The 19,127-nt window shown below is 26.5% G+C and overlaps 1 protein-coding gene across 2 annotated transcripts; it reads right to left on the bottom strand.

The window, feature by feature from the left end:
• Positions 1-201: 201 nt before the first annotated feature.
• On the bottom strand, positions 202-19,113 carry LOC107172104 (uncharacterized). 2 transcript variants are annotated; one of them, XM_089226369.1, is made up of 5 exons: positions 18,801-19,110; positions 12,974-13,192; positions 12,829-12,905; positions 8,752-10,593; positions 202-1,996 (listed from the first exon to the last, which is right to left on the bottom strand). In XM_089226369.1, exons 2-5 carry the CDS (start codon positions 13,162-13,164, stop codon positions 1,698-1,700), a joined length of 2,409 nt encoding a protein of 802 aa, XP_089082495.1. In that variant the 5' UTR covers positions 13,165-13,192; positions 18,801-19,110; the 3' UTR covers positions 202-1,697. The 2 variants fall into 2 exon arrangements, with proteins under 2 accessions (XP_089082495.1, XP_089082496.1); XM_089226370.1 differs by lacking the exon at positions 202-1,996 and adding an exon at positions 3,170-4,885 and having other exon boundaries at positions 18,801-19,113.
• Between the last annotated feature and the right edge of the window lie 14 nt (positions 19,114-19,127).

Below are 19,127 nucleotides of genomic sequence, written 5' to 3'. Positions count from 1 at the left end.
CAATATTTGTTGATGGAACTTTTAAAAGTTGTCCAATGTTTTTAATACAATTTTTTACAATTCACGGTTTATCAAATGTAAATTACACACCATTAGTTTTTTGTTTTTTATTATAGTCAAAAATGTAGAAACTTCTTTCTTAAGTTAAGTATTTCTTCATCTAAATTCAGAATGTATAAAAAATTAAAATTTTTTAACACGTTTTAATTAAGTCAAAACTGTATCGTTCAAATTTTATTGCAATAAATAATATTATGATAACATAGTCTCTGATTACAGTATAATTTTGGCAAACCAATGGCTCATGGATCAATTTTTAAGCGACTTCATAATAAGCGGCCTTGAGCCCTAAGAAGAAAATACACATCTAAAAACTATAAAGCCTAGATTAAGAATTTCGATAAACATGCTTTACGGGGTCCTACTCCTTATACACAACAAGAACACGCTATCAAAAAAAGAAAATAATGTATACCATTAATTTATTTGTATAGTAAGTACTTTATAAACCTATAGTTTATAGTAATAAAACTATAATATTAACCTACATCAAATCATAGTTTCTAATGTAATTTAAATACATAAAAAAAAAATTACAATTGTATAGGGAACCAATAAATATATTTATGAGTGTGTATGTGTTTATATTATGTAGAAAGTAAAGTATTTATACATGAGAAAAAGTTATAAGCACAGACACAACTTTAGTATATTACACTATTATGAATCTTGAAAAAAGAATATTGTGCATGGATGGGATAACTTAATTTTAATGAATCATTAACAAATCTAAGAAATATATTGAACAGAATATTTGAGTATACTTTCATCTATATACTCAGTCCAAACAAAGTAATTAATAGTAGAAAAATGATCAAATTAAATTTATTTCAGGTTGAGATTTTGAAATAGTATATGTAGGTATATTTAATTTTATTGTGTATCAATATTATTTAGCGTAACATAAATCAATGATTTGTATAAATTTAAAGTGTTAATAAAAAATTGTAAATTTTTACGCATGTCACCTAAGAGTAATTGATACTACTTTCCAGCAATGTCGTAACATAAAAAATAAATAAATATTATAATATAATATGCTTGTGTAATTATTCAATAAATTATGTAAATCGTAAGAGATAAAAACGATTAATTTAAGTTAATGTAAAAAAATTGTTCAGATACAAAAAGGAAACGCCGAAAAAATTACATGGCAGAAAAAACTATATTTTGCATTCTACTGAAAAATTACGATATATTAAAAATCTCTCAATAATTTCTGAGTTATAAAATAAACGGCCAAGATGATAAACAATAAAATAGTTTTGGCATAGATAAAAAAAGCTTGTGAAATTGCAGAAAAATAATATAAGCAAATTTGAAGATAAAATGTCAAAAAAAAAAAAAACCGATTATCAGCTATATATCTGGTACATATACTATAAGACGTTGTTCCATGGGAAGTTAACCATACTCAACGTTGTATACATAATAAAATATATTAATATATTATACATACGTAATATGGAAACAGACAGAAGAGAGAGGGCAAAATAGCTGTTATACAATTATTGTATAGTTAAACACATTACTAATTATGTGTGTACTTATTTGGATAGAGCCGAAATAGTGATTTAATTTCTTTAGAACATCAATAATTTTTACATGAAAATGAGGGAAGAATTGTATGCACATTTTTAATCAATGTTTAATTTTAATGAAAAACCCTTCAACACAGATTCGTGAAGATCTTCTATAAAAGGGAGAGCATTCAATTCTTCTAATGTCGGATGTGATCCATAATCGAGGGGGAAATAAAAGTATTCGGGTTCATTTTTTTTCTCTTTCTTCGTTGTAGTCTCTTGGGTTTGCGATTTCAATGTCAGTTCTTGGAATTCCAACGCAATGGATGGCATTTCACAGCATTCCTTAGGATTATAATCATCAAATCTGGGTAAATAACGGTCAGTTATTTCTTCGATGGCAAAATTTTTAGCTGCGGAAAAACAAAACGAAAAAAAATGAAAAAAAAAACAAAACACACAATTATGCCAAAGCAAGCGTATTCAACAAAATATAATATATATATATATATATATATATATATATATATATATATATATATATATATATATATATATATATATATATATATATGTTTTTGGGACACAAAGGTTTAAACCATCTCAATCAATTTGTTTGGTGTACTACGTTCACTATAGGCTAACCTATTTTTTATTTTATAAAATTCAATAATCAAAATTCTAAACGCCATTGTGCTTCTCAAAATACAACTTTGCACATCATTATGATTAATAAATATTTTTTGAAGACTCAACTATTTTTTTTTGATAAATAATATGAAGATCGTAGGTATAGAGCTAATTCCGTGTACAGTTAACTATGTGTACAGATATTGGAGCAATCATCTTGTAGACCATAATTCAAACACATTCAGTTTAGTACGATTCATTGGAGTATAAATATAATAATGCACATAAATTGGTGCTACAAACATAATACATAATACATGCCGTGGTAAACCTTTTGAGTGAAAGAAAAAGAGAAAGTGTGTGAAAAGTGTAATGGTATTATAGAAATCACCAAAATAGTCTGGTTGAAGAAGACAATAATATGGCAGGTGGTGTTGGGTTGCACTTGCATCCGATACCTTTTTTCCTATATATACATAAAGTAATGCAATTATTACGTTTTTTTTTAATCATATTTAACGCAAGGTAAATATCATGCTTAGGACCAAATTGAATGTAAAAAATTATTGATAGTTTATGAAAATAAACATATATTGAAATTTTTTTTCAATTATGTAAAAGTTTTTTTAATAATATTGTGAAGCGTGGGTATTGAATATATAAAAATATATTTTTAATGATTAAAATTATGTACAAAAAAAACTACAATTTTACAATGCTAAGAGTTAATTGACTTGATCATTGTAAATATGAATGTTTTTGCACAAAAATATAGTAATAATTGAACATGACATTAAAGTTATAAAATAAATATGATTTATTGAATAAATTTAAAACTTTATATTTTTTTTTTTTTCATTAAATACTAAGATCATTTTCGCAGAACAAAATACATTTTTATATATTAATAAAGTAAATAAGTAAATAAAATAAGTATAAATTTCAAACACTTTAAATAAAGCTTAAGAAAATATAATTTCTTAACTTATAAAAAACGTAAAATATTTACAATGATTTATCATAATCAATAATTTTAAATTTTGGTTTCATTTTCTATTTAATATAATATAAATGTAATTTCTTAAGAATTAACTATACATTTACTTAAATAAAGTTAAAAACAAATTTAGATATCAATATCTACTAATAAAATATAAAATGTACAAATTTAAATTAGTTCATATTGCAACAAAATGTTTCATATTACACAAGGACATAGAATAAAATACTGTTCATTTTTAAATTGTCAACCCCTCTACAAATTCTTATTATATAGGTCTCATTGTACAAAATTACACATAAACTAATATTATTAATAAACATAATGTTTAATATATTTTAGTTCATTAACCATATTATGATAAACACTATCTGTAATATGTAAAGTGACTAAATCATTAAAACTAAACTAATCAGTGATGCAGTCTACATTTGTAATACAAAAATAGACAGTAAAATGGTAACAAGTTTACCTCAGATTTGTAATAGATTATTTTAGAAATGTACTTTATTTTACTATACAACAATTGCTTAATAAACCAATTCATATTTTGCTGTGCTAATATATAAGTGTTCATAATTTTAAAAATTACATTTAAGCTCATTAAAATACAATATCTGAAGCTATTAATTAATAATATATATTTTAGTATATACTACATGTACATTCACTGGCTTAGTAAATAAATATTTTCTTGATTTAATGTTAAAAATTTAAATTTAACTGTTATTTTAATAACGGAATTTTTATCTATACAGTTATATTTAATATAAAAATATATTAATTTATTTTCACAATGATCCTAAATATAAAATATTAATTAAAATTAATTTGTAAGACGATAATAAATTATTGTTTAACAATAAAGTTAAAATATTTTGTTCTCAATAAAACAAAAAAAAAAAAATGATGGATAAATAAACTATAAGTCAACAACACAATAAAAATATTTACTTAAAAACATAAACCTAAGGTACTTGTCTTGTATGCAATGTGTATGGAATAATTTTGATGATGTGAACAAACAACTATACCTACCAATAAAAATGTTACTAAAAACAGTCGCAAGATATATATTTTAAAACAATTATAGAAATCAAAATAAACTATCAGTCTTTTTACATTATCCTTTCATAATGTAAATAATAAATATAAAATGACATTAGGCAAATGGATTAGTTTAAATGCAAGGAAGGAAAAAATATCAAAATAACTAATTATTTATAAATAAACTGGTAATAATTTAAGAAATAGCTCACATAACACGATAATATTTGTTAAGTTTTATGTAGCATAAAAAACAAGTACCAAAATTTAATTAATACAACACAATTGCATTGGCAGTGAAAGATGAAGAAGAAGTTAATGTGTAGCTACTCATTCTTTCAATCAAGTGCAACTTATATATTGATATATATCCCTTATTTAGATTTTATAAGTGGTACACAGTGTTGAAGCTTTAAAATCTAACATTCACGAAAACTTGATAAATCTGGCAGTAGACAATTTCCGGATTCCCCCAGAATTTGTATTTGTATTACTTGACGGCATTCAGCCAACCAAAAACCACATGAACAAATGTCCTGTTCTATTGTTTGAGCTCACTTCAAAAACTTAGGCAGTGTAAACTTGTGGCCAGTGGGCAGCTTGAGATCAGGAGAATATGAATTAGCTATGTGTTATAAAAAAAATTGATTTAATAAAAAAAATGTATAAATATTAATGAAATAATGATAGTGCTGAATATACTAGTAAAATCTAGATAAAACATTAAAACTTGAAATAAATTTAGCACAGAAGCAAAAATACAAAATTGTTTTGTTTTAAACATACTAAAAAAATATTAGGGAAGTTATTAGAAAAATGTAAATGTCATTAGTCTTAAAATTAACTATTTTAATTTATGTATAATTAAAAGTAGTGAACAAATTATTTAAAATATTTTGGGTGAAAAAATTCTACACAAGAATAAATAAAAACAAAATAATATAAATAATAATAAAGATATACTACTATGTTTAAAACCAAATTTTTAGGCCTATACAATATTGGAAAAATATCCCCCCCCCCCCCATAACGAATCTAATATCATCATGTTTGTAATGCTGATATTAAAAATCATTTTTAAGATAACTATGATCAAAATTTTACAAGATAATAAGACAATTATATCAACACCCTATGTTTTTGTCAGATTTGAGAGAATGTGAACACACAATGATGTATTATTATTTCTAAACCTATGAATTTATTTGTTTGAATAAAGAATAATCTACGCTAAATTTTCAGAATTATTTTGTGGGGTAAGAAAGCATATCATATCAAAAAATATTAGGCAATGTTAGTGTATACATAGTAAACTACATACATTGATGTAATGCGAATTAAATTTAAATACAATAGAATACATGTTTATATCTAAAACCTTATCACATAGGTGTATCCCAAATTATAATCACGGTGTGCCTCGGCCGCATAGTACACTACAGCCACTCATAAATTTGTTTTTTAATTATTATAAATGTATAAAAATAATTGTCTCAATTGACATTCAAGTATGGAGAACCCCTGGTAGTTTGTTATCGCGTCACTACCACCTGCTCAATTTATCTAGCAACAACTGTAGAAGGTATTCTATAGTCGGTGGCCTATAGGAAATCAAAAAAATAACACCCTGACACATAAAAATTATGAATCGCCAACTAACCAATATAAAAATGAAGACCAATAAATGTTTTAATATAAAATGATGAAACTATTTAATAAAATGTTCAGAAGTAATTTACTTTAAACTTGTATTAAATGTGTTATTTTGTACTCAAAAGTTATGTGTAAATGGTAGCAATGGGAATAATCGAATGCTTTTCTTATCTCACTAGTCACTGCCCGTTTACTACTAACTGACTACTTTATAGTTTATACTGTATAGTGTATATAGCAATTGGTTTTATAAATATAGTCAATATTAATAATATTACTAATTGATTTACCCAAAATAGGTTTAAAATAATTTAAATTCACTGCCTCTATTAGCAATAAGCAACTTATTAATATTTTGGTCGGCGGAGGGGGGATGTGTAATGGGCGACAGGAAAAATAACATTATTATATTATATTATAAATAATTCATAATGTACCCGCTACAGATTATCACTTTCTATCGCCAATAATCTAATTATTTCTAAAGAATCATTATTTATTTTTATTTTTAAAAAATAACTTTTGAAGAATTGTACAAATATTTTGTTTTCGAACTATCGTGACCAGTAAGTTTGGTTTCAACATTTTTTCATGCCCAGTTTGAATTTCAAACCAAACCAAACAGTTTGACCTACCACTAATTACTATTATTATTATTACCTTTTAAATTTGTAGTATTATTATGGTAATAATTAAAATATTTAGAATTATAAAATGATTATTTTTTTAATACATAAAAATTATAATTGCTAGGTATAGAAGATGTCGTGAGTTAAAAAAATCCAAAGACCTCCCATTCAACAGTTTGGCCTTATTTTTAATAATATAGTATGTATAAAATATAAATTTTTTGTAATATGTTCCAACAAGGTATGTTTTTTTTTAAAATTAAATTTGTATAAGTACGTATTTTTTAACTAAAAATAAATGCATATTTTGATATTTTTTGGTGCATATTTATGCACATATTTTTAAGATTTTAAGCACATTAAGTCCCGAGCCCTGCTTATTATACATTCATATTTTATATAATTGTAATCAGTTGTAGTATACGGGTAAGAGAAGTAAAAGTGAGATAAGAAAAGCATTCGATTATTTTTAGTTTTTACCAAACATGTTTATTTTTGTCATGATTTTTACTAATAATTTTATCATACGAATGTTTTATTCGATTATTTTATTATTTGAACAATTTTTAAAATAATCAAATCGATTTGATTATTTCATTCGATTATTCCCATCACTAGTAAATGGTAAAATATAAATTTTCTAGATAAAGTAAAACAAGAATAATACTGGGTTGCATGAAAAATAATTAATTTGCATGAGCAACTAAATCTTGTTTAAGTCACCACTATGTCACTATTGGTTCAATAAATGTTTAATGATTGTTCATGAAACCCGGCATTAGGTAATTCAAAAATGTTTAATTTTATAGATTAAGTAAAATACTATTATTCAAGTAAATGTTTTAAAATTCAGATTCATATTCAATACCCACGTATAAAACAATTTTTAATACTGTAATAGTAATTTTTTTATAATTTTACCAATACTTATAACGTTATTATTCAAATTGCATTTAATTTTAACCAAGTGAGTATATTTATCTTAAAACATTTTAATTGAGCTGTGTGTTATCTAACAAAATTTATGATAATTTTTACATTCCATCCAGTTTAGCATTCAGGTATTGTATCAAATTCAATTATTATACTATTAATAATAAATGTATTTAATTATTATTTAAGGTGATCTTGAAAAATTATCATAAACAAAATTGCTATAAAACTTAATACGAACCATCATAAGTAAATATTAACTGTTAACTTATATGGGTAATGGTAAGATGACTTCTATAAATCAAAATATTAAATAAAGCTAATTTCACACAACAGTAGATATAGTGCTATCTCTTGTGATATCCACTAGATAGTATGCTAGTTTTTAGGTCAACTTTTAATTGCCAAAATCATAAATTGGTTAAAGAAATCATGGTAGAAACATAAATATAATTTTTTTTAAATAGACCATGTCCTATTTTTAACACTATTTACCTGTATAACAATAGCTGTAGTTAACCAGAATACAGAAATTTTACTTATATTTATCAATATTTTGTTTTTTGACATTCAATAATCAAATCTATACAAACAAAACAGCTGATATTTACTTATTATCATTAATTCATTCAATTTTGCTGTAAAATTGTAGGCATTTTATAGTGAATAATTTAGGATAGCGTGAATAAATTTTGTTTAGGTACCTCATACCTACTATACTCTATTGAAGTAAAGAAACATAGTCTGCAGCCGATTTGTTCCCAGGGGCATGGCAATATTACACGGCAGATATATAGATAATTGACTGAGTTGGGGAGACAAACGCTTTTACTGCAAACCGACAATTTTTTTTTAAGTTAAACAGAGTATAGAACATGATTAAACATAATATTTAAATTTATTTAGAATCCTAGGTATAATTCCATGGCTATAATCACTTGAAAAGGGCAGAAGTTAGGATGATCTGACATTTCGTTAAAAAATCAAGTTTTCTTTTTTCTCTTTGCCAATTCATCAATAATTTAAGGTCTCCAGACGCATTCAATAATTTTCTTTTTTTTTATGGGGGGGGGGGGGGGTAGATAGGGCTTTAGCTATATAATTTTAACTATTTTGTTTGTATTACCTATTATAAAAAAAATATAGTAGGAGAAGGTTAATAACCTACAATAAGGTATCAATGACCATATTCATTTTTTTAAGTGAGCAATATTTAGACCAATTATTCATATAGTTGTCAATACACATAACATATAAGCATAGATTTAGTTATTACCTTCTGTAATTCCATTTTGTGTGAATGATTCCCAAATTTCTTCTTTCGACCATTCAGGGTTTGGCATACTATCTATACAATCTAATTTTTTTTGGATTTTATCTTCAGAATTAATATTATTGGAAGTACTATCCATAGAGCCCGAGTTTTCAACAAGCGTATTCTTATCAATTGTGCTGCCATTTGACTGATTAACTTCTAGATCATTTGAAACTATCTTCTTATCATTAGTAATCTCCTCAATAATAGCATCTTCTGTTTCAATAGACATATTTTCAATTAATGGAATATCTATGCTATTAGCCTCTAAGTGAATATCTTTATTTATATTAGTAGGTTCCTTTGGATGTTCATCACATAACTCAGATACATCAATAACAACATTGTTATCTTCAGTCAATATATTTGTATCAGATTCATTTATACCACTCGAAATACAACTCAACGAATTTTCAAAATTGTTTATTAGGTCCAAAGTATTTACGGTTTTTTCTAATAATAGTTCAGTACTTTTTGTTTGATCATCGATTTCATTTGCAAGCTTATTTGATTGGATTTCATGAGGTTTATCGGAAGAATCTTCTGTAGTTTTCACAGCTAAAATTGATTTTTTAGGTGATGCTTCAAAAATTGTGTTATTTATAAATTCTGGAGTTATCTGGGATTCAAATATTTCACTTTTATCATTATCTGCAGTAGAACAACAACTAGAATTAGCTTGTCTTAGTTCTACAACAGGAGCATTATTGTCATTTTCATTAAAATCAAAAACTTTATCAGCAGAACTAGTAATAGTTTCTTGAACTTTATTTATGGTTGATATAACATCATTTTCACTTGATACAACATTACTTGTAGGTATAACTTCGTTTGTGGTTTGTACTACTTCTTCATTTGGAGACTGTACGACATTACCAGACAATTGTATTTCACTCTTTATTTGTACAATTTCTTCATTTGAAGATTCTGCAACATTACCAGACAATTGTATCTCACTCTTTGTTTGTACAATTTCTTCATTTGAAGATTCTACAACATTACTAGACAATTGTATTTCACTCTTTGTTTGTACAATTTCTTCATTTGAAGATTCTACAACATTACTAGACAATTGTGCTTCAATCGTTGTTTGTAGAACTTCTTCATTTGGAGATTGTAAAACATTACTAGACGATGGAACATCACTTGTATTGAGTTCAACTTCATCATCCCCATCATTTTCCCAATCTTTCAATAACTCTTCTTGCAGTTTTTGTTTTTTAATGTCCGAAGATTTTGTCTTAACCTTCTTTCGTTTATTTGAAGTAGAACTAGTTGATGGTCTATCGGTTGTAACTACACTAGTATCATTTTTATGATTTGCTATATGCCGTTTCAAGTTATCATAACGATTAGTTGCAAACTTACAGCCAACTTGAAAATGACAAACATAACTAGGTGATGATGAATCAGTTATCATTCGGACTCTTGATTGAGATGTTCTTGGTTTGGAAACAAGAGGTTTAGATTGTTTAGGAGTTTTAGGAGTAGTTTTAGGAGCAGTTATGGGAGTAGTTTTAGGAGCAGTTATGGGAGTAGTTTTAGGATCAGTTTTAGGAGGTTGAGGAGTTTTAGATACTGATAAAGATTTTCTGCCGCCTTCTTTTTTCTTCGGTTTTTTTGTATTAGTTGATGTGAAACCTTGTTTAATAGCCTTTAATTCTTCTTGTCTTTTTTCTAAATTTTCAAAAATACGCACATCACCTCCAGTAAGACGTTCCAATGATATTACCTCTTTCTTGAAGTTATTCATGTCAAAATTATTAATGACTGGCAAACCTTTTTTCTGGTTTTTATATAATGCTGTAAAATACACGGAAATTATGTGAGAAAATAATTAATATTGTTATAAATAGGTAGGAACCAGGGTTGAAACATATAATCAGTTAATTATGAAACATGTATTACTTACAGATAAATTATAAAATATTACTTGGTTTTACACTGTACAAACATATTTATATTTTTTATTATTGTTACTGCATGAACAGTGGATATCAAGTAAAATAACTAGAGGCTGGATTTATATCATTTCAAAAGTGTCAAATATGATGCAAATATGCATAGAAAAAGTGGCTAAATATGCAATATTGTATTATTTGTATTATGATACACTTTATAAAATGTTTTTTTTTAAACCACACTTTTACACCAAATAAAATTCTAAATATTTTATCAAAAAAAAAAGTTTATTTTTTCCATTGCTGTATATTTCAAATTATTTAATTCAATCTAAAAATAATGGAAAACTTAAAAATAAAAATAAAAATCTTTTAAAATAACATTTTTGAAACTATAAATGTTTTAAACATTAATAATACAAATTAATAAATTTTAAAACTTATCAGGACAATACTTAAGATTAAAATATTAAAACAGGTTCTTTTAATAATTTTCATAACATTTAATTTTTTTAATGGGCTAAATGCATTAACGTACAAATAATGGTCAATGACTGCAAATTAATTAATTGCCACCTAGCCAGGTGGTACCTATTATCACCGGTCAACATGGCGGTCAAGAATTTGCAACAGCTAGTGTATTGGAATTTAACTAAATAAGATTTATAAATATAACGATATACGAATATACGATGTGATTATTAATAAAATGATAACGACATTGTATGTTTGTTAATAATTAAATTATTAAAAAGGCATTACATACACTTATGAACAAATAAACATTATACAATAACCTTCGAAATACACAAAATATGTAATATGAAATTTGATGCTTAAATTCTCGGTATGATATGAACTAAGGATAAAAATGCATGTAAATCTAGATTCTAATAATAAGTAGGTAACAACCACAAACATTTAATCATATGTTAATTTATTAGTTTGTTTATCTTTATTAAAATGTACAGCATTATTTATAATATATAATAACTAGGGTCCTGATTTAAATGCATTTGCCGGTTTTTTCTTAACAGTCCAAAATATAGTTAGGTCAGTGGCGTAGTTACGGGGGGGGGGGAAGGGGTTTCCACCCCCCCCCCCCCAACCACCAAAAACGAAAGTCTTTTTATATTGGCATTTTATCATTTGTGATAGGTACTGATTATTTTAAAGCAATATTTTTTTTTTGCATTTTTCGACGATTTTAGTGCATTTTCAATAAAAATGACTTTTAGTTTAACTAATAACTTGTAATTTTGTATCATTAATATAATATTTAAAAACCCCCCCCAGAAAAAAATCGTATCTACGCCACTGAGTTAGGTAATCTACCAGTTTTAATTACTGGCAATATACCTATCTGAAATACAGTTTTATTTAGCATATTTTGCCATTTTTTGATATGTACTGCATATTTCTGTACCAAATGCGCATTATTTTCATTTGATTTGATTTATTAATATTTAAAATTCCAAAAGTAAATCATATAAATATAATATAATTTTAGGGTACAATATAAAAATAATGAAAATAAAAAACTTTTTATTTTATATGGTATATTCCTATAAAATAAGAGCATGAATGTATATTTCTGAGGTTTTTAAAGCATATAAATTCGGATCCTAATAATAACAACAAATAAGTTATTTGTTTAATTTGAAATTAAAATTCACTGAGATATATGTACTTTGTTGTAGTAATTTATTTATTAAAGAAATGTTTTAGATTTAATCCATAGCTGAGAAGGTAGGTATGTTTTTACAATAAAATGACTTATTTTTTATTTACTATTTTTTAGCATTACCTTGATGACCGCTTTATCTAATAGTTAAATAAATGTTTAAAAATATATACCAATATAACATATTAAAGGTACTTATTATATGAAAAAGTTATCAACAAAGTTAATGAATATTAGTTAAAAATTAAAATCAATCTAGTACATACTCAATGAACATTGAATAATTATAAATTTCAAAGGATAAAAATAAACACAAATGTCTTAGTTGTTATATTGTTTTATACGTACTGTAATATATATGTAACATATATAATGGTTTAAATGTGTATATTGTCAACCCTGGTAGGCAGATATTATAACTTGTATAATAATAATTCAGAAATTAATACTTACAATATCCTTTCTCGACAAATTCCATTTTGCGTTCACAATTGTATAGGAAAATAGGATCATCTTTAACAACAACTTGACTATAAATAGAATTAAAAGTTAGTCATAAAAATTAAATATATATATATATTGTAAGATTTGAACTTACTATTTGTTATCTTGTTCAAATTTTACCACAGCAACAATATTTTTAACCTTTGCCAAAAACTCTAATAATTCTTCTGGAATTGATGGATCACGAGAATCTACAACTACACCAGGCCACCAAACACGATTGAGCACTTTTGCCCAAACGCCAGTACCTTTTGAGTATTGCCTTATAGAGTTTGGTTCACTCATGTTTACGATGTTGGTATTTAATATTCACCTATAAAAATATAAAACAACAATTCATCGAGGGAACTTATAAAATAATATTTAGTTTTGAAGTTGCACAAACCTTTTAATTAAACAAATTCAAAATGATAAGATAATAGAAATACTTATAATAAAAAAATTTAAAAGGGCCCTGTCTATGTGTCCTTAAGGTGGGGGGGGGGGGGGTTGCTGCAGTCAATGGAAAAAAGTGGCTTTTAGTCCAAAAAGCCATTCAAAATTGAAAGGATTTGGTTTGACGGATTTTTATTTTTAAAACTGATTTATATTGATTAACAAATTTACTAGGGTATTGTGGAGACGATTTTTAATATTATGAATATTGAAAGTGTAATACAAATAATATAAATAAAAATAAAAAATGATCAAAATTTAGATTCTGAGCGGAGCAAGGAATGTATTGATTTTACCATGATGTGTTTTTTATTTTTATTTTGTTTCTGTCCTCACGTTTTGGGGCAGTAAAAGTGCTTCAATTTTTTGCTTCAGTACCTTGTTGGATCAGAAAGTGAATCTAGTTGGGGGGGGGGGGGGGTCAAAATTAAAAATAATAATAAATAATCGGGATAAACAAACAACAAATTAAGTGAAAAATGGGAAATTTTAAGCATAATCAGTTTTCAACAAAATTGTTTTTGATGTAACTTTAAAACAAATAACCATAGATACATGAAATTTTTCACCGAATGTTCATAAAAGTATATTCCGGGGTATATTCTATCCACCATGTATTTTAAAAAAATTTTGACTTAAGTTGAACTATTCATAGGTATATGCAATTTTCAATCATTATTAGTTAAGCTTGAAAATTGAATACAAGGCTCTTAACATATTGTTACAATAGCAGTTGAAAAATAAAATAAATTCAGTCACAATTTTTTTTTTACAAGCATTCAAATTTTAATTTTAACATACGTAAAAATCACGAAAATTTATAAATTATTTTATATTAGAAATTCATAAAAAAATTTCCTTTAATATCTAAGATTTGAAAATTCAATACAAGGCTCCTAAAATATTTTTGCAATAGCAGTTGAAAAATAAAATAAATACATAGTCACAATTTTTTTTTTACAAGCATAAGCTAGAAATTCAAAAAATTTTTCTTTTTAAATCCAAGATTTGAAAATTTCTAATAATCTATAATATATCCAAGACAGATAAAATGTCTCCACTCAGAATCGTTTTTCGTATACAATGATATTAATTATAATATCATTGGATTCAAATTTTAATTCCATCCATTACAGTAACCCACTAGTAACCTACTGTACAATAGAACGACATCCACGACTTACTAGCTTTTTTATTCTTTGATATCTTAGCTGAAAAATTGATATTCAAAATTACCTCTACAATAACCTAGTGAACTTGTTATTCAATATAAATCAGTTTTAAAAATCAAAATCAATCAAATCAAGTGCCTTCAGTTTTGTCTAACTTTTTGGTCTAAAAGCCAGTTTTTTTTTAATTTAAAAAGTTTATCATATTTTAATATTAGTGTTAATGACGGCACATAAGTAAGTTAATTGATGATGAATATAAGTAACGACGGACCGATCTGAATTATGTAGGCCAACTGTTACACCTACAAGTTACAAAATTATTCCACGAAATACACAGGTAAACTATTACAGGACTAAACATATTACATTTATATAAACTAGTAATTAAGAGGACGCCACACCCGCATGTGTTGTCTTTGTCTTTCTAGTGCGTAACATAGCAAATTTTATGCTCAGCAGTTCCAATTTAGCTCTGATAGTTTACAACTTAGAGTAAATTGACCTCTTATAAGAATTTAAGGTAACATTATTATCTAGGGTTTCACAGAGGCTTTTTATTAGGGATGGGCCGATATCACTTTTAACCGATAACCCAATATGTTATGCAGATTTAAATCCGATAACCGATGTATTCAAAACTTTGAATTTCTATCCAAAAGCATGAACCGATATTATAAAATACCGGATAATACTTACCGATAAGTATTAAGCAGTAACTAGTAATACTGTAACAATCAATATTATATATTAATATATTATATAATGATTAAATTAAATAATTAATAAATATTAAATATTAAATTATAAATAATAATTTATTATTTTATTATATTATACAATTAATATTTAATACAAATAGAGTTAACACAGTTTTACATAAATAATAAATATTAAATAAAAAGTTAAAAATTTAAAATGAACAATTTTCTTTCTTGTTAGTTGATAATAAATTATAATTTTTTATAAAACAAATAAAAACTATAATAAAAAACAAATCACATAATATTTAAAAAATAATTATTTTCCCTTTTTCAGTTATAAAACATTCCTTGTTTAAGTCTTTTTAAAACAATTAAAGTGTTTAATTTTTAATACAATACAATATTTAATCTATGTCTGATAAATTGTTTTTTTTACATATCGGTTCAAATATTGGTTTTGAAAAAAAAATATACCGATAAACCGATATTGCCAATATCGGCCCAGTCCTACTTTTTATTATATTTCAATTTTAAAGCGAGTCATGAGTATTTTAAGATATACACAAAAAAATTCACAGTTTTAAAAATACTCATAAGTTGCTTCAAAATTGAAATATAATAAAAAGCCCCTGTGAAAACCTAGATAATAATGTTACCTTTAATTCTTATAAGAGGTCAATTTACTCTAAGTTGTAAACTAACGGAGCTAAATTGGAACTGCTGAGCATAAAATTTGCCATGTTACGCACTTGAAAGACGAAGACAACACATGCGGGGGGTGTGGCGTCCTCTTAAATGTAGGAATTCAGAATTATCAACGAAATGTACAAATATTTTAACTTTGTATTCATATTTGGATTGCATCATCTTTTCTTCATCATCGCTATTATATAATAAGGTGTATGCATATATACTTCAATTAATAACTATATCATAATAATACCATGCACAGCTTATAAGCTCGCATGCCTTTCTAGGTAATAGACTTTTATAAGTTTTAGTTCTTCATTCAATCAAGCGAAATCACTTATCTACTTCAGAGTACTCTTTTTTTACACATGTATTCTGGTATTCGTCTTTGAATGTGTGATTTCAAAGTAAAAAAAAAATAAAAAATAAAAAACACAAGTACCTAGTGAAAAATATTAGTGAATGCTACTGGTAGTGTTCTGAACAATTTTAAAATATGGAATAATTGGGTAATAAAAATATATAATAGGTATGTTTAAGATAAAATAGTAAAATTAATTATTATTGACAACAATATATTTTATGATCCGCATAATTTTTTCACTGTTTATGATGTTTGACGTCGACATCTTTTAGGAAATTTTGACCAAAAACGATTACAGATTAAATTTGCACATACTTCTGGGCGTTTACTTTGCATACACTTACAAGTCACTTTAATGTTATGTTAAATTGCCTAAATTGACTTCCTTAAAATACAACTGACCACAACCCCCTAATAAGAGTCAATATTTAGACAATATACAAATCTGTTACTGCCGCCTATGACATTTGAGTTAAGTTGTAAATTATGATTAGTGTAAGTGTGAATGTTTATAGGCAATGATGTTGTGAAAGAAATCCGAGCCCGAGGATAATATTTTGGGGGTCCTACTACTTTTGATCATCTATGTTGTATCAACTTTGTTTGTCGATTATTATAGTGGAATACTAATCAGTCTTATTTTTACCTAATTGTTTCTTTAGTATAAAAAATTGAGTGGTCCTGAAATTCTGGGAGGAACCCTATTTTCTCCATCTCATCAAACCTATATATGGATACCAGATTTAGTTATGAATTATGTATAAAAAAAATATCACTAAATATATTGAATTGGGTAATACAATATATGTTTTTATACAGACATATTATTATTCAATCACACAGAAATTAAGTAAAATATGTTTGAAAAGAAATATCCATTATAATGTAATACAAAAAAAGGATAGCTCAGTCTTCATAGCACGGGACAATTAATATTAGTGCCAGAGATCCTAGAGCTACGTTAGAAGCCATTTATAATAGAATATAAAATACATACAGGGCCGGTCTTAGGGAACTATGCGCCCTGGGCAAGGAAAAAAAAATATGTGCTCTCTAGTTCATGTTGAGTAATTTAATTACAAAAATAGGGAAAACAATTATTATCAAAAGAACTAATAAGTCTGAAGGCGCTCTGGGCGATCACCCATCTGGTCCATTCTTAAAACAAGCACTGAATATATAAAGGAGAACAGAATTTTTGAAATGGGTAGGTAAGTTAAGTGGATACAAAATTAGATCTTTACATAGGGGAGAAAGACACAATGGTTATAATATAATTTTTATATTAGGATAACAATTTGATCACTGGGTGCAGTTTTCTTTAGTGCTATTGTTTCAACAGGCAGTAATAAATATTATGTATAATTGGTGTGTGGTAGCTCCCTGTTAGAATGTGTCCCAATGCACTAACTGGAACCAAATCAGAGTTGTCTGTATATTTTTCATTATTGCTTGGTTTTGCCTATTCTATCTTTTATTTTAGTATAGGCAGATATTATTATTACAAATATACTTGCAAATTTATATACAGTAGTCGCCGCTTATTGGATTCACAGTTAATTGACTCATTTGCCTATTAGACTCAAAACGGCTGGTCCCGATTTGCACATATACTAACACAGCAAAAAATTTGTCTACTCGACTAACACACCGGTTAATAGTCATTTGAAAATTAGTTAAATAAATAAAATATGTACACACTATTTGATGAAATACAGTCAATACAGTCAAAACGGCTAAAAGAAAATGTGGCTGGCGATAGTGACAAAGAGGAACCTGATAAGAAACCACCATCAACTAAACAAATGCTAGAAGCGCTTCAAATTTTACGTAAAGGGATTTAGCAAAGAGGTGATGTTGACGTATTCGAGCAACATAAATTCTACGAAGATATGATTATGAAGTTGGCTGAAGAAGGGAAAATCCAATCAACCCTAGATCGATTTTTATTAAAAAATTAATTAGATTTAACATACCTACATATTATTTTATTTTTAATTGTGTATAGCTAGATTCTAATTTTTATACATATCTCAAATTTCAATACATACTTTAAAAGTACCTAATTAAGTTTTAAAATTTTTTTTTTAGGGCTCATATAAGCAGGTCACAAAGTAAGTTCAATGCGACTACTGTAATGTAATAGCTTTGATATAAAGAAAGATACTCTAGCTACATTCTTTAATTTACATTAATAACAAATTTTTTTTCGTGAGACTAAGCTACCAATTGTAACAAATGAAGCATTCTTATGAGTAAAAAATGATTAATTGACTTCTAAAGTTCTAAGCCACTTTCATTAGAGAACCAGTGTCGTTTTCGACCAACAATCAGTGCGCGATACGAACTAAGAGGTCTGTATTATAATCGTACCATTCGAGGGCACTGACTGTTTGGGTACACTGCCCTACAACATAAACTAATTATATTATGTATTGTTGACATCTGTCGACGGAAGACAAAAACAAACGAAGGATGCGCGTATCTACCTATATATAAACAAAATACGTCGTTTGTCAATGACAGGTAGATACTCGGCGACCTTGTCATAGTACTTACCAAGGGCGTTTGTAGAATTCAAGAAACCAGGTATTAACTGAGAATGAGCAGATTGGCGTCCGTCTGAACGCGTTATCGCGGGCGAACGAACGTGTACGCGTCCGCCGTCTGCCTTAGTGGAAAAGTTTCGCTCGTTTAACTGTAGAATGCCGTTCGTCGATAGGTGAATGAAATAAATCACTGCAAACAAATTACGCGAAATCAAAAATGAATTATACTGTTAGCGTCGTCTACTTAAAAAAAATCTTTATGGGCGGCAAAAATTAATGGAAACAACATGGCTGTAGCTGGTACAGACGTATAGCACAGAGGGATAATGGAGGATAG

The sequence above is a fragment of the Diuraphis noxia genome, unplaced genomic scaffold, assembly GCF_037042655.1.
Source record: "Diuraphis noxia isolate RWA-SAM2 unplaced genomic scaffold, SU_Dnox_SAM2 contig0004, whole genome shotgun sequence".
NCBI lineage: Eukaryota > Metazoa > Arthropoda > Insecta > Hemiptera > Aphididae > Diuraphis > Diuraphis noxia.
The sequence above is the reverse complement of the archived record's forward strand: the minus strand, read 5'-3'. Positions and strand labels throughout refer to the sequence as shown.

Excerpts from the sequence above, each read along its gene's own strand:
- LOC107172104 (XM_089226369.1), bottom strand. The coding sequence starts at position 13,164 with ATGAGTGAACCAAACTCTATAAGGCAATACTCAAAAGGTACTGGCGTT. Across the intron at positions 10,594-12,828 it reads ATTTGTCGAGAAAGGATATT|CATTATATAAAAACCAGAAA; the intron begins GTAAGTATTAAT and ends TGTATTTTACAG. Across the intron at positions 1,997-8,751 it reads ACAAAATGGAATTACAGAAG|CTAAAAATTTTGCCATCGAA; the intron begins GTAATAACTAAA and ends GTTTTTCCGCAG.